Here is a 14,301-nt window from a genome sequence, read left to right as displayed (position 1 = left end):
CTTTAAACTGGAGATTTTCATTCTGTCATTATAGGTACTTTGGTCAAATAATGCTTGTCTCACTCCTGCGTACATACTGCCCTGCCGAGAGGGCAGTGATGGTTCCTTTGTGGACTGATCTTTGAGAGCAACCAACCGGTGTGTGACGCTGTTTGGGAGGCTGGGATGGTGCCCCTTACCTGATAGAGTTAATCTTGCTGGAATAGCTCTTCCCTTCTGGGGTATAGAGCCGGTGAATGGGAGAGACTTCTAGAAGTGAAGAAGTGATGCTTGAAGCATTCTGTTATGGACTGTAATTTTTCTCACCCAAGGAGTTCAGGACTTAGAGCATGTCTCCAGAGTTGTTTCCAGGCCTGTCAGCAGGACACAGCCAACTCTTGCTTTTGGCTTCTTTGTTCAAGGGTATTAAGTGGCCTGTGACTGTTGCAGTGGGGGTACAGGGCAAGGAGAGATGTTGGTAACCTTCAGAGCACACCTTCCGATCTGCCCCCTATTTCTGCTACTCAGTGGCGTGGGGATATACAAAGGTATGGCTGTCAGCAGCCTAAGGAAAACATTTGGAACAGCCACCATAGAATGAAGTGAGATTTTCCTTCTTTGCTGAAACATTATAGAATTTAATTTATGGAAAAATGTTTCAATGCATTGTTTCTAAAGCAGAACAAATAGAAAATGTGAACGCCACAATTTACCTAGCTTAATTGACATATAGAACACGGCACTCTTAATCAGAAGTATACATGTTCTTTTTTAAAAAATATATTTTTATTTCACAGGCACAGAAGCAGCGAGATGTATCATCCATTCACTGGTTCACTTCTCAGATGCCTGCAACAGCCCAGACTGGGCCCCCATTGTGAATACCAGAACCTAAATATTTTAGCCATCATCTGCTGCCTTCCAAGGAAGCTGGAAATTGAAGTGGAGCCATGACTCCAGTGTGGGAGGCAGGTGTCCCAAGTAGTGTCTTAACCACTGTGCCAAATGCCCCTACGTGCTCTTTTTAATTGCATCTGAAAACATTTACCAGAAATGATTCATCAAGCAAGCCTCAGTATTTTTCAGAAAAAAATTAGTAGAGTGTTCTCTGACTGTAGTGGGATTAAGCAAGGAAAAGGAAAATTAATTGAAAAGTCCCTAATTGTTCAGGCATTAAGAATTGTAGATAACTCATGGGTCAAACAAGAAGTCACAAAGGAAATTGGAAAATGTTTTGAATTGGTTGATAGTGAAGATACAACATGTAAAAACCTATGGTATACAGCTGAAGTGCTTTTTAAAATATATATGTATGTATATACATATATTTTTGTGTGTGTGTATACATATATTTGAAAGGCATAGTCACAGAGAGAGAGATCTTCCATTAGCTGGTTTGCTCCCCAAATGGCCACAATGGTTAGGAATGGGCCAAACCAAAGCTAGGAGCCTCTTCAAGTTTCCCATGTGGGCCTTCACTGCTTTCCCAGGCATATTAGCAGGGAGCTGGATTGGAAGTGGGGCATCTAGGACTCCAACCAGTGCCCATATGGGATGCCAGGATCACAGGTGGTGGCTTTACCTGCCACGCTACAATGCTGACCCCCAGTAAAGTGTTTTAAAAACAAACAGGGTTGACATTTAGCCTAGCTGTTAAGATACCCACATTCTCTAAATGGTACTTGGGTTCAGTACCTGACTCCAGCTTCCTGCAAGTGCAGACACTGGAGGCAATAGTAAAGTATCAAGTAATTGGATTACTGCCATTCATATGGAAGACCTGAACCAAACTCCAGCCAGCCCCTGGCTTTGACCTGGCCCAGTCCCAGCTATCATGGGCATTTGGGGAGCGAACCAGTGGGTGGGAACTGTGTTATCTGTCTATGCCCCTCATGTGAATAAATTCTAGGAACTAGGTAACTTTAAAATCTGCACATTAAAAAAGAAAGGCTAAATGTAATCTTTGTCATGTCAGAAATATTCAAAAATACAAGAAAAACATTTTCAAAAATTAGGAAACAAATGTACTATAAAATCAATAAAAGGAAGTCAGTTCCTTGAAAACAAAATTGGGAGCTGGCAGTGTGGCATAGCAGGTAAAGCTGCCATCTGCAGTGCTGGCATCCCATATGGGCATCAGTTCAGGTCCTGGCTGCTCTACTTCCAATCCAGCTCTCTGCTATGGCCTGGGAAAGCAGTACAAGATTGTCCAAGTCCTTGGGCCCCTGCACCCACATGGGAGACCCAAAAGAAGCTCCTGGCTTCAGATGAACGCAGCTCCAGCCATTGTGGCCATTTGGGGAGTGAACCAGCAGATGGAAGACCTTTCTTTCTCTGCCTATCAAAAAAAATTGAGAGCAGGTGCCACAGCTCACTTGGCTAATCCTCCACCTGCAGTGCCGGCACCCCGGGTTCTAGTCCCAGTTGGGGCACTGGATTCTGTCCCAGTAGCTCCTTTTCCAGTCCACCTCTGCTGTGGCCTGGGAAGGCAGTGGAGGATGGCCCAAGTGCTTAGGCCCTGCACCCACATAGGAGACCAGGAGGAAGCACCTGGCTCCTGCCTTCGGATCAGCACAGCGCGCCAGATGTAGCGGCCATTTGGGGGGTGAACCAACGGAAGGAAGACCTTTTTCTCTGTCTCTCTCACTGTCTAACTCTGCCTGTCCAAAAAAAAAAAATTGATACCCTCTTAGCAAACTGATCAGAAAAAATAAAAAAACAGTATAAGTAGAGAAAAGTACATTACTCCTGACTTAGAGTCATCAATCTTATAGAAACTTCCAGATAATAAAAAGGGGAATGAATCCCACCTAATTCACTTTGGAAGTTGTAGAACCCAGCCGCTAAAACCTGGCAAGAACATCACCAGGAAGAAACACCATTTTCTTCCATGAAATCATGGAAATTCCCAGACAAAATAAGCACAAGATTGATTCATGAGAACCAGTCAATGCATTTCACATAAAAGTCACACAGCTTAGATATTTTTAAAAGAAAGAAGATCAGGAATAAAACATTCTTAATATGATCTAAAAATATGAACATAAACCCTACAGTAAACCTCCCAAATATTGGAGTCATTCTTAAAATGAGGACTGAGACAGGATGTTCATTATCACCTCCACTTACAGGTGGCCAGGGTGATCGAAACAAAAGTTACAAAGGGGAAAACTTGCTGACAACATAGTCTGTCTACATAGATGAGCCAAAAGAACCTACTCTTAGAATTATTGAGTGAATTTAGCAAGGTCACAGAATAAAGAGTAAAAATTTAAAAATTACATGTTTATCCAATATATAAAATAGCATAAGAAATCAGGGACTAGAAACCTGAAAAGGTGTGCAGAACAAAACCTTTATATTGAAAAACGTTTTTGAGAGACATAAATGGAGGGATACTATCTTCGTGGGTCTTACCTTCTTGTTCTCTGGGGGTTTTTTAATGCTTCCTTGTTGCCTACCTCCTCTTAATAAGTTAGGTAGCGTAACTGGGACTCTCTTAATTTTTGCTAGATTAGAAGAATGGCTATGTACTATCTGATCTTTTTATTTTCACTTTGCTTGAGAGACAGATCTCCATGCCAATTTACTCCCCAAATGCTCACAACAGGGCTGGGCCGGGCCAAAGCCAGGAGCGCAAAACTCAATCCAGGTCTCCTACATGGGTGGCAAGGATTCAGGTACGTGAGCTGTGACTGCTGCCTCACAGGATACACACTGGCAAGAAGCTGAGTTGGAAGCATAGCAGGAACTTGAACCAGGCACTTTGATATACGATGTTCCAGAGTCCCAAGTGGCTTTTAACCTCAGAGCCAGACACTGTCTGCCCGTCTTAGCTCTTGGTGTTAAATATCCTGCCTTAATTGTACATGTGGCCTCATATTCATGAATTTTTAGAAAAATACTTATTTGAAAGGCTGCCAGAGGGAGAGGAAGAGACAGTGCTACTTACTGATTCCCTGAATGATCAGAATAGCCAGGTGTGGGCCAGGTTCAACTCCATCCTGATCTTCCACTTGGGCAGCAGGCTCCCAGGTGTTGGAGCCATTCTCTGCTGTCTTCAGGGCTTTAGTAGGGAACTGTGCTAGAAATGGAGCAGCAGGGCCGGCGCTGTGGGCCAGTGGGCTGAAGCTCCAGCCTGCAGCACCGGCATGCTATGTGGATGCTGGTTCTAGTCCTGGCTGCTCTGCTTCTAATCCAGTTCCTTGCTAACCTGCCTGGGAAAGCAGCGTAGGATGGCGCAAGTCCTCAGGCCCCTGCACCCATGTGGGAGCTATGGATCAGTTCAGCTGTGGCTGTTGCAGTCTCTTGGGAAGTGAATCAGCAGGTGGAAGACCTCTCTCTACCTCTCTGTAACCCTGTCTTTCAAATACCTAAAATCTTTTAAGAGAAAAAGGAGCATCTGAGACTTGAACTGGCATTCCTTATAAGGGGTGCTGAGATTGCAGTTGGTGACTTAGCCTGCTGCACCACAGACCTGCCCCTTCATACTCAAGATTTTTAAATAGAATCCAATATTGAGTTGCCTTCTTGACCATCAGGAAGATGAGCATTATTTCAGAAATTGGAGTCGTTGACTGAAGAGGTTGGGGAACTGGTCTCAGGTTTCTCAGCCTGACCATCTCAAGAAGCAGAGACTTCAGTGCAATGGCCTTGGCCCTGGGCGGCAGGAGGAGTGCTGGGTTTAGGTCTCCCACTTTGCTAGCTGCCGCTTCGTTTCAGTGTGGGGCTTCTAGACTATCTGGGCACAGTTCCCAGAAAGTCGTTCTGCTGCTGCTGCCCTGATCCGGTTTCTGAATCTCTTAATAATAGACAACAGTGGGGGAAGGGCCAGGATTGGGACAGAAATAGGAATTACCAAACCACACGGACAGTTCCTGTGCCTGGGGCCCTGTCTGTGCCTTCCCTGAATCTAATCGGAGTTCTGCAAGCCTTCTAAGGACGCGCCTTCTAAGCGCTCTTTGGGGCTTGTTAAGGTCGCCAAGTCCCTGCCCCCAAACTCAGAATACATGGGCCAGGGAACACTGATGTGTTTATGAGAACAGTGAAGCAGAATATTTGAGATCTGGACTCTCCCAGAAACTCCAGGATGAGTGATAATACCCCTTAGAGATCACCCAGAAGGGAAGCATTGGCTGGTGCAAATAGTGACCTGAAAACAGGCAAATGATATACAATCATGGAGTGCAGAAGAGGAGTGGAATTTGGTCGACCTGGAGAAAATGGGGAGATGCTGATGTTGGGAAAATGGGAGAACAAGACAAGCATGTGAGATGGCGTCGAAATCAAATTTGAAATTGGCACAGTTTACTCTTCGATGCGCCTTAATCTCCCTGTTCCCCGTGAGTGGCCTTCCTTTCAAGGCTCCCCACCCCTTGTACTTGTTTTCCGCTGTCAGAACCTGCTCTCAGGGTATGCTCAGTGCAGACTAGGTAGAAATGATTTAAAACCATTAAGGCCTCAAGAATTACCAGTTGGAAAAATGTGAAACCCTTTTATTATAAAATACAACAGATACAGAAGCCTACATAAAGAGAAGATGTAGCCTTTCATGGCCACTCAGACTCAAAAAAGAAAGCATGCAACTTAGTTTTTGTGAAGACCCTGTTAGCCCTCAGGACTAGAAACAACATGGCTAGCCACTCCAGAAGCAAGCTGCGTGCCCCAGCCCATCACAACTTCCTGTTACCGGAAATAACCACCCATCCAGATTTTTATGGTCATCACTTAGAAGGGGTTTATTTTAATGGAACAAAAGATTTAGCTGTAAGTAATCACTAATGGTGAAACACTGGGTCATTGAGGGGGCATTTGGAGGAGCTGGTAGAGGCAGCCAGATCTCTACACTTAAATCATGCAGTTTCACACAGTTGGTTGCCTCTGCCTAGGGTTAAGGTACACCTCACTGGAAAAGGATCCCACAGAAGACCAAGTACAGGATTGTGCCCTGTGCCCTCAGCTGTCTTACTCGTCCCGATGCAGAAAGAGCCATATCCTACAGTCTTCCCAAAGCAGAACAAGAGTAAGGTCCGCCTCACAGTGTGTGGGAGTTGTGAGCAGCCGGCCGTCTGCTGCAGTGCCCACCAGTGAGCCCAGGACTTTGCCTGAATTTGAGGGGCTCAGATCCTCACTGTGAGGGAGAGTCTAATAAAGCCTTTCCCAGTCCCTAATCCCTCTCCCCATTTGGTCCCCTTTGCTCAGTCTTCGCTTCCGTCTCAGCTGTCTGTTTTCCCGGTAGGCAGCACATGACCTGTGTAGCCAAGCGAGTGTCTTTCCAGCCTGTTGGTGCTGCTCTGTGCTGCAGACTCTCACACTAGGAGTCTGCTTCATCTCTCCACGCCTTTGTAAACATGCACGTATGTCCTAGCCCTGAGGAAGCGCTTGTCAAGAGAATGCATGTGAAGAAAGAGCAGGGCAAGCACTTGGCTTCGCAGCTCTGCCACCGGTTGGGATGCCCGTGTCCCACATCAGAGTGCCTGGGTTTGATACCTGTTTCCAGTTCCTGAGCCCACGTTCCTGCTCATGCAAACACCAGGAGACATGGGTGATGGTTCGAGTAGTTTGGGTCCATGCCACCAACAAGGGCAACCCGGCATGAGTTTCCAGCTCCTGGCTTCAGCCAAGCCCACCCTGGCCGTTGCAAGCATTTAGGGAGAGAACCAGCAGATGAGAGGTCTCTCTCTGTCTTGCTCTTGCTATCTCAAAAATTTTTACAAAAAGAAATGACTTGTTTCACACATTCACACATGCTTTCCTTCACTATTTAGCGAGTGCCTAAAATAGATAGCACTGGTCCCGCTACACCTTCAGGTCATCATTTCCTCTCCTCCCTTTCTCCCCATCTTCCCGCTTTGCCATCCTTTCATTCGTCCTTCCACTGTGTCACAGAGCTAGGCTCCGAGGCGGAGACCCAGGAGCAAGCCGGTGGAAATAGACACTGTGGAAAGGAGCCAGCTAAAATGAGGGCAGAGACAGCTACCGCGTGCAGAGCCTGAGCAGAGTGAGAAGCAGTGATTCCAGCAGTTCTGCTACTCAAGACACTGCGGGATTGGGGTCATCGAAGGGGGGACCGCCAAGAGGAAGGGCAGCCTGGATGCATGCTGGCCAACCCGTCAAGACATTCTGTCTCCCTAATCCTCTGCTCACCCCACCCCACCCCCTGCCTCCCACTGACCAGTGTCCTGGGCCTTTAAGAGTTGGATGGGCTGGACTGAGGAGAGCGCTCACACTTCTCCCCACCCTAGCTCTTGCCTTCGCTCTAACTGCCAGTCAGCAGCACACTGCAGGGGAAGGGGAGAGAAGCAGGCGACTGCACAGGAGAAAAGGCACACAGGAACCAGGCTGGGCTTCCTCACCCCGCAGCGGACAGCACCGCAGAGCTCACTCAGGAGGCCTGGCTCTCACACACGGGACTGCTCACCTGCCCACGGTAAGGGTCTGGAGGCTCTCACCAGCCTCCGCTCCGGACTCTGTCCTGCCTGAGTCTCTGACTGCCCTCCACATGCTTCTCTATCCTGATAAGACTGCAGCCTGCACTCCCTCTCCACCCCAGTAGCTCTCCAGGGCCCCTGCCTCTTCCTGGCACTCCCCAGCTTATCCTCCCGAACTCAGTGTTCCTCCTGGCTGTGTCAATCACCGCTTAATATGAGGAGCCTCTTAGCTCTCTGGGGCCAGGAGAGCTGTCCCTAGCCACTTCTCAGAGCTGAGTCTATTCCAGTGAGGGAAGAGGAAGAATTGAAATAGCCAATTGAAAAAGCTTTAGCATAGATTCATTAACAGGTGGTTAAGGGTTACCAAGTGAGGGCTGGCCAAGACCCATGGGTCTTAGAAAGAGCCAGGATTTGAATTTTTGCCTAGTCCTTTGCCTGCTCAATGAACCAGAGAAGTTTCTTTGTGCACCAGAGTGCACAGCTGGGAAGAGCACCTGCCTCCAGTCCCGACTGCCATTAATTAGCCCTGGGACTTTGGACCACAACTTTCCGGACTGTGATAGGAGAGAGTTTAGGGTTTTGCAGACTTACCTGTGTACCGGGTATGCTTGTTGAAAATAAATATTTTTGAATCCCGTCTGATCTGGTAGATTCCAGAAGAGGCCGAGGAATCCTTATTGTTAAGACACTCTCCAGGGGTCATTGAAGTTGCCAGGAACTTCTGGACTAGGTGCACTAAACAGAAGAGCCTCCAAACTGACGTTCTGGGAGCTGTGACCTGACACCAGAGCCATTCTGTCCTTTTATATGAGCCAGGTTAGCTATAATCCTTCTCTGAAGCCAGGGAGCAGGTAAAATCATTCTCTCCCTCCTTGCCCTTGCCCTTCAAAGCGCCCTGGGACGTCATTGGTGCCATTGGCAATTCTGGTGAAGTCCATCTCTGGTTGACATGAAGTCTGTTGGAAGTTGAAAGCCAAATCCTGCTTTGTAGCCATGGGTCACTTCCCACCTTATTTTGTGTCTCTTTTTCCCATCTATATTTAGAGGAAATTGTAGTCTCAAAGATCTCCAAATATGTATCTAGGAGTTAATTTTTAAGACCCTATCTCTTAGTCCTCATCCTCTGTGTCCTTGCCAGTAACCCCCACCTCCCCAACCCTTTGGTTCTTCTCTCCCCACCACGACTGCATCAGCTGTGACCATCAGCCCCATCCTACACCAGAGCGATCACCTAGGTTCCAGCTTGAATTCTCTGGGCAGTTTGTTTAGTCTGTTTCCTAGGATACAGGGCAAAGTGAGGCTGAGCAGAGGGACACGGTACTGAGCATCCAAACCCAAGTGGCCTCCCTCCTGCAGCAGAGTCTCCAAACCATCAAAGGGCATGTGAATCAGAACTGCTGGGAATTAGTGAAGATGAAAGAGGGAAGCCACAGGAGGAGGTGACGAGGCCAAGGGACAAGGAGAAGAAAGAGAAGAGGAGAGCCAAGAGAGGTTGATCTGAGAGAAGGGGAGACAGAGGAACTCAGGAGAGAGAAAAGTGAGCTGGGAAGGAAGGAGAAGGATTAGGTCAGGCATGGGTTGGGGAAGGGGAGAAGAGAAAGAAAAGAAAGGCTGCCTGGTGGGATTGAGGATGATCAGAAACCTAGCCTGGAGTCAACCAGCTCCCTGGGGAAGGCCCTTAAAGGGGCAGAGTCTTCTGAAATCTCTGCACCGGTTGCATGGAGACCTAGGTTCTAGTTCTAGTTCTGGCACTCACTACGTGACTCTTGGCAGTCCAGTTCACCTTTCTGGTCCTCACTCCCCTTCTCTACAAAAATGAAGACCAACTCTGACATCCTGGGGCTCTCTCAGCTGAAATCGCTGCTCATGGCCACCTGTTTCCTGGATGGATACAGGTTTAACATAGAGATTCAGCATTTCAGAAAAAATCATTGCTGTATGTAAAAAAAAAAAAAAATTGAGATTCAGGAATGAGAGCAGGATTGGAAGAAGAAGGCCAAGACCTGGGATTGGAAGAGTTTGACAAAGGAGGGAAAAATCATTTTCCAATCTAGTTTGAGACCAGTCTTTGAAATAAGAGGACCCAGGCACGTAGACTCTATGTTTCAGGCCATCGCTGTGCAGGTGTAAGGGAAATTAATTCTGTCTCCCCTTGGGCCCAAGGTCCATGTGCTCAGGTTCAGAGAGAGGAGAAGGCAGGATGTTGGTAAGGGAGTTTAGACTTCAGCCCAGGCTGACCCAGTCCTACCAGAGTCTGAGGGCCTGAAAAATTCAAGAGTGACCTGTCACTTTGTTAACAGTCTTCAGGTAGCTTCTGCGAGGCCCGGGTGTCCCATCCTAGAAAAGAAGCGCCAGTTCTCTGTCTCTCAGGAAGCTTGCAGCCCGAGTTTCCTCAGGTTTCAGCCAGGCATGTGTGTTTGGCCTCAGTCAGCAAAACCTTTTCTTCCAGGGACCGGCACAGGGCTGCTTCCTCCCGGAGACGGCTTCCCAGGCCGCCCCTCCCCTTCCAAGCACCTAGGTGCTGTGGTCGGCAGTGACCCTCCAATTCTCCCTGATGACCTAGTCACCTTCGCTAATGAGGGCTCTGTCTAATCTGCTGTCTGACCTCAGCAAAGTCCCATTGCTAGAATTTCTATAAAATGAGAGTTGGACTACATGATGCTTGGAACACTACCTAAAAATATTGGCTTCACAGATTTTTATTTATTTATTTGAAAGAGTTACACGGAGAGAGAAGGAGAGGCAGAGGGAGAGGGAGAGGGAGAGAGAGGGAGGTCATCCATCCACTGATTCACTCCCCAGTTGGCCACAATGGCCGGAGCTGCTCCGATCTGAAGTCAGGAGCTTCCTTCGGGTCTCTCACATGGGTGCAAGGGCCCAAGGACTTGGACCATCTTATACTGCTTCCCCAGGCCATAGCAGAGAGCTGGATCGGAAGTGGAGCAGCTGGGACTAGAACCGGCGCCCATATGGATGCCGGCGCTGCAGGCAGCAGCTTTACCAGATACACCACAGCGCCGGCCCCGGCTTCACAGATTTTTTAAAGTTTTTTTTTTTTTAATCATCACTGTCAAAATTTTAAACTTTTTGACAAGCATAACCTATTTTTATTCAAGTGTAGGTCCTTTGTGTGTGCAAAAGCATCAAGTTTTCTGTTTCATGGTAGGTATGTCAGTTCAGCATGATCTGGTCAAGAGTTCTTTTTTCTGTTTTTTTTTTTTTTAAGAGATAACTAAATTTTTTTTTTTAATTTATTTAATGAGCATAAATTTCCAAAGTACAGCTTATGGACCACAATAGCCTCCTCCCCCCCCCCCCGCCCGTGTCTTCCCTCCCATCCACAATGCTCCCCTCTCCCACTCCCTCTTCCCTTCCCCTTCACATCACAATTAATTTTCAATTGAGATAACTAAATTTTAAAAGAAAAAATTTTTGAATGGAAGAGAGACATGATCCTATCCAGCAGGTTCACTCCCCAAATACCCTCATCGACTAGGGCTGGGTCAGGCCAAAGCTAGGCACTCAGAAGTCAATCTGGGTCTTCAGTGGAGGTGACAGGAGCCCAATTATCTGAGCCATAACCACTGCCTCCCAGGGTCTGCATTGGTGGGAAGATGGAGCCAGGAGCCAGAACCAGAAATTGAACCCAGGCCCTGGGATGTGAGATGCAGACGCTTAGGGAGCTAAACCCCAGCTCCCTAGAGTTGAGTATTTCTACAGGGGCAGAGCCAAACAGAAACCACATATCAAATCTTCCAGCATTTCTTGTCAGCTACTAGGACAACTTTTTTTTTTTTATCTTTTATTTAATGAATATAAATTTCCAAAGTACGACTCATGGGTTACAATGGCTTCCCCCCATACCGTCCCTCCCACCCACAACCCTCCCCTTTCCCACTCCCTCTCCCCTTCCATTCACATCAAGATTCATTTTCGATTATCTTAATATACAGAAGATCAGCTTAGTATACCTTAAGTAAGGATTTCAACAGTTTGCTCCCACACAGAAACATAAAGTGAAAAATAATAGATGATTTTTTTTTAAATGATGATGAAATCAGATCAGACCTCTTGTCATGTTTAATCCCAGTGAGAGTCAAGTTGGGAATTGATAATTTCCTTTTTTTTTTTTTTTTTTACAGAAGATCAGTTTAGTGTACATTAAGTAAAGATTTCAATCGTTTGCACCCCCATAGAAACACAAAGTGAAATATACTGTTTGAGTACTCGTTATAGCATTAAGCCTCAGTGTACAGCACATTAAGGACAGAGATCCTACATGAGGAGTAAGTGCACAGTGACTCCTGTTGTTGACTTTACAAATTGACACTCCTGTTTATGGCATCAGTAATCTCCCTATGCACCAGTCATGAGTTTCCAAGGCTATGGAAGCCCCTTGAGTTCTCCGACTCTTATCTTGTTTAGACACGGTCATAGTCAAAGTGGAGGTTCTCTCCTCCCTTCAGAGAAAGGCACCTCCCTCTTTGAAGACCTGTTCTTTTTTTTTTTTTTTTTTTTTTTTTTTTTTTTTTTTTTTGACAGGCAGAGTGGACAGTGAGAGAGAGAGACAGAGAGAAAGGTCTTCCTTTGCTGTTGGTTCACCCTCCAATGGCCGCCGCGGCCGGCGCGCTGCGGCCGGCGCACCGTGCTGATCCGATGGCAGGAGCCAGGAGCCAGGTGCTTTTCCTGGTCTCCCATGGGGTGCAGGGCCCAAGCACCTGGGCCATCCTCCACTGCACTCCCGGGCCACAGCAGAGGGCTGGCCTGGAAGAGGGGCAACCGGGACAGAATCCGGCGCCCCGACCGGGACTAGAACCCGGTGTGCCGGCGCCGCTAGGCGGAGGATTAGCCTAGTGAGCCGCGGCGCCGGCTGAAGACCTGTTCTTTCCACTGGGATCTCACTCACAGAGATCTTTTTGCCAGAGTGTCTTGGCTTTCCATGCCTGAAATACTCTCATGGGCTTTTCAGCCAGATCCGAGTGCCTTTAGGTACTAGGACAACTTAACGGGGTCCTAAATTGGACACTGTGTATCTTAAAAGGGTGTATCCTTTTTAATAGGTAGGGTGAACTTGAAAGTGCAGTTCTGAGGCTCATGTTACATAATCTGTCCATTAAAACTATGAGAATAGTGGTTGTGAAAAGACTATAAAATAGGCTTTCCTTTTGCAGATAGAAGGGGACAATTAAGTGTTGTAGAAGAGACAAAAGAAGCGCTGTGACCTGCCTCTTGGGAGCTGGACAGTCTAGGGGAGAGTGTGAAGAGCACTCCTAGGCTAGAGAAGCTGGGTTGATTTCAGCTAGAGAGGGCCAGGGGGTGGGGAGACTCCAGGTTCCGAAAGCAGTGGCCACTGAGATGGCAACTCTCAATAAGGAGGTGGGGAGTAAGGTTCCCAGTGGACTGAGGGGTGTTGTGTGTTTGGCAGATGCCCTGGTTTAGCCCTCTTTAGATATAGCCATGGGGGCCCAGCGCTGTGGCACAGTGGGTTAAAGCTCCAGCCTGCAGTGCCGGCATCCCATATGGGCTCTGGTTTGAGTCCCGACTGCTCCACTTCTGATCCAACTCTCTACCGTGGCCTGGGAAAGCAGTGGAAGATGGTCCAAGCCCTTGAGTCCCTGCACCCACGTGGGAGACCTGAAAGAAACTCCTGGTTCCTGCTTTCGGATCGGTGCAGCTCTGGCCATTGCGGCCATTTGAGGAGTGAAACAATGGAAGGAAGACCTTTCTCTCAGTCTCTCTCTCTCACTGTCTGTAACTCTACCTGTCAAATAAATTAAAAAAAAAAAAAGAAAAGAAAAGAAAAGAAAAGAAAGAGGAAAAGCAGCAGCCACGGGCGTAGCAGAAGCTCCAGGAGCAGACCTATCTGGCTTAAATTCTCATCCTTATGGAATTTGAGGCAGATTTCTTAGCCTATCAGAGCCACCAAATCCCAATTAGATGTGAAAATACCTGCAGACTATATAGACGCAGTGCCTGAGGCATAGAGAGCACTCAGGAAACACTGGGTTCCTTCCCCTCCTCCCTGGAGCTCCGGGATTCTCCCGAAGCCCTTTGCTCCTGCTGGGATTTTTCTTTTAGGTGACTCTGGCAGCAGCTGGTGGAGCACTGGGTGATGTTGTCCATGCTGCAAGACCGTGAGTACCGCTCAAGGGAGGAGGGCCTGGGGACAGTCCTGGGAAGTGGAGGAGGCTAGACCGCTGCTCCAGAGCTCCCCTGGGCCCTCCACCATCGCCACTGGCTACCCAGCCCCTGCTCCCTGCCCAGGGCTGTGCACCGATCAGGACCTGCTGATGATGCAGGAGGGCACGACGATGCGCAAGGTGAGGTCCAAATCCTGGAAGAAGCTGAGACACTTCAGACTCCAGAATGACGGCATGACAGTCTGGCACATGCGGCAGCCCGGTGGCAGCGCTAAACCCAGCTGTGAGTGACCTGGGTGGCTGGGAGTGAGCCTGTGGACCAGGGCCCTCTGGCAGTGTGTCCTTATGCTGTCCCACCTGGGGCTCTATCTGAGCCTCTAAAAGGAGATCCTAGCAGGAAGGCTGGTGTCAGGATTAAATCAGTGCGTACGCAGGGCTGAGCAGAGCCCTGGCACCTACTGGGTGGGTTACAGCTTAGTCTTGTATTCCATTCATGGTCTCAGGCATCTGCCTGCTTGGATTCAAGCCCTGGCTCCACCACTCTCTAGCTGAATGGCTCTAGACAAGTGACTTCATGGAGTTTCTTCCCTTATCTGCAGACTGGGGATTAAGCACTTCCGGTCTAGTAGATCACAGGGACTCAATGAGGACAGGTGTAAAGCAGTTAGCCCAGGACCTGAAGCCAAGAAGGCACTGAAGAACGGTTAGCCATCTGATGGGTGTTGTTGATTATCACAAATGCCTCACAGCGG

The 14,301-nt window shown here is 48.0% G+C and overlaps 1 protein-coding gene and 1 long non-coding RNA gene across 8 annotated transcripts in view; both read left to right on the top strand.

Moving 5' to 3' along the window:
* Position 1: 1 nt before the first annotated feature.
* LOC138848929 (uncharacterized) lies at positions 2-1,978 on the top strand. Its single transcript, XR_011387110.1, has 2 exons — positions 2-138; positions 777-1,978. It is a non-coding gene; the product is annotated as an uncharacterized lncRNA (long non-coding RNA).
* Positions 1,979-6,299: 4,321 nt separating this feature from the next.
* PLCD4 (phospholipase C delta 4) overlaps positions 6,300-14,301 on the top strand; it is a 28,205-nt gene continuing 20,203 nt past the window's right edge. For 6 of the 7 annotated variants that reach the window (XM_070070196.1, XM_070070202.1, XM_070070200.1 and 3 more), the window contains exons 1-3: positions 6,300-7,408; positions 13,488-13,543; positions 13,674-13,832. In XM_070070196.1, coding sequence (XP_069926297.1) covers positions 13,522-13,543; positions 13,674-13,832 — 181 coding nt within the window. In that variant the 5' untranslated portion in view covers positions 6,300-7,408; positions 13,488-13,521. The remainder of the gene's footprint in view (positions 7,409-13,487; positions 13,544-13,673; positions 13,833-14,301) is intronic. The other variant, XM_070070195.1, reaches the window with a different exon arrangement.

The sequence above is a fragment of the Oryctolagus cuniculus genome, chromosome 3 (assembly GCF_964237555.1).
Source record: "Oryctolagus cuniculus chromosome 3, mOryCun1.1, whole genome shotgun sequence".
In the NCBI taxonomy this organism is placed as follows: Eukaryota; Metazoa; Chordata; class Mammalia; order Lagomorpha; family Leporidae; genus Oryctolagus; species Oryctolagus cuniculus.
This window is presented reverse-complemented; position numbering and strand designations above follow the sequence as displayed.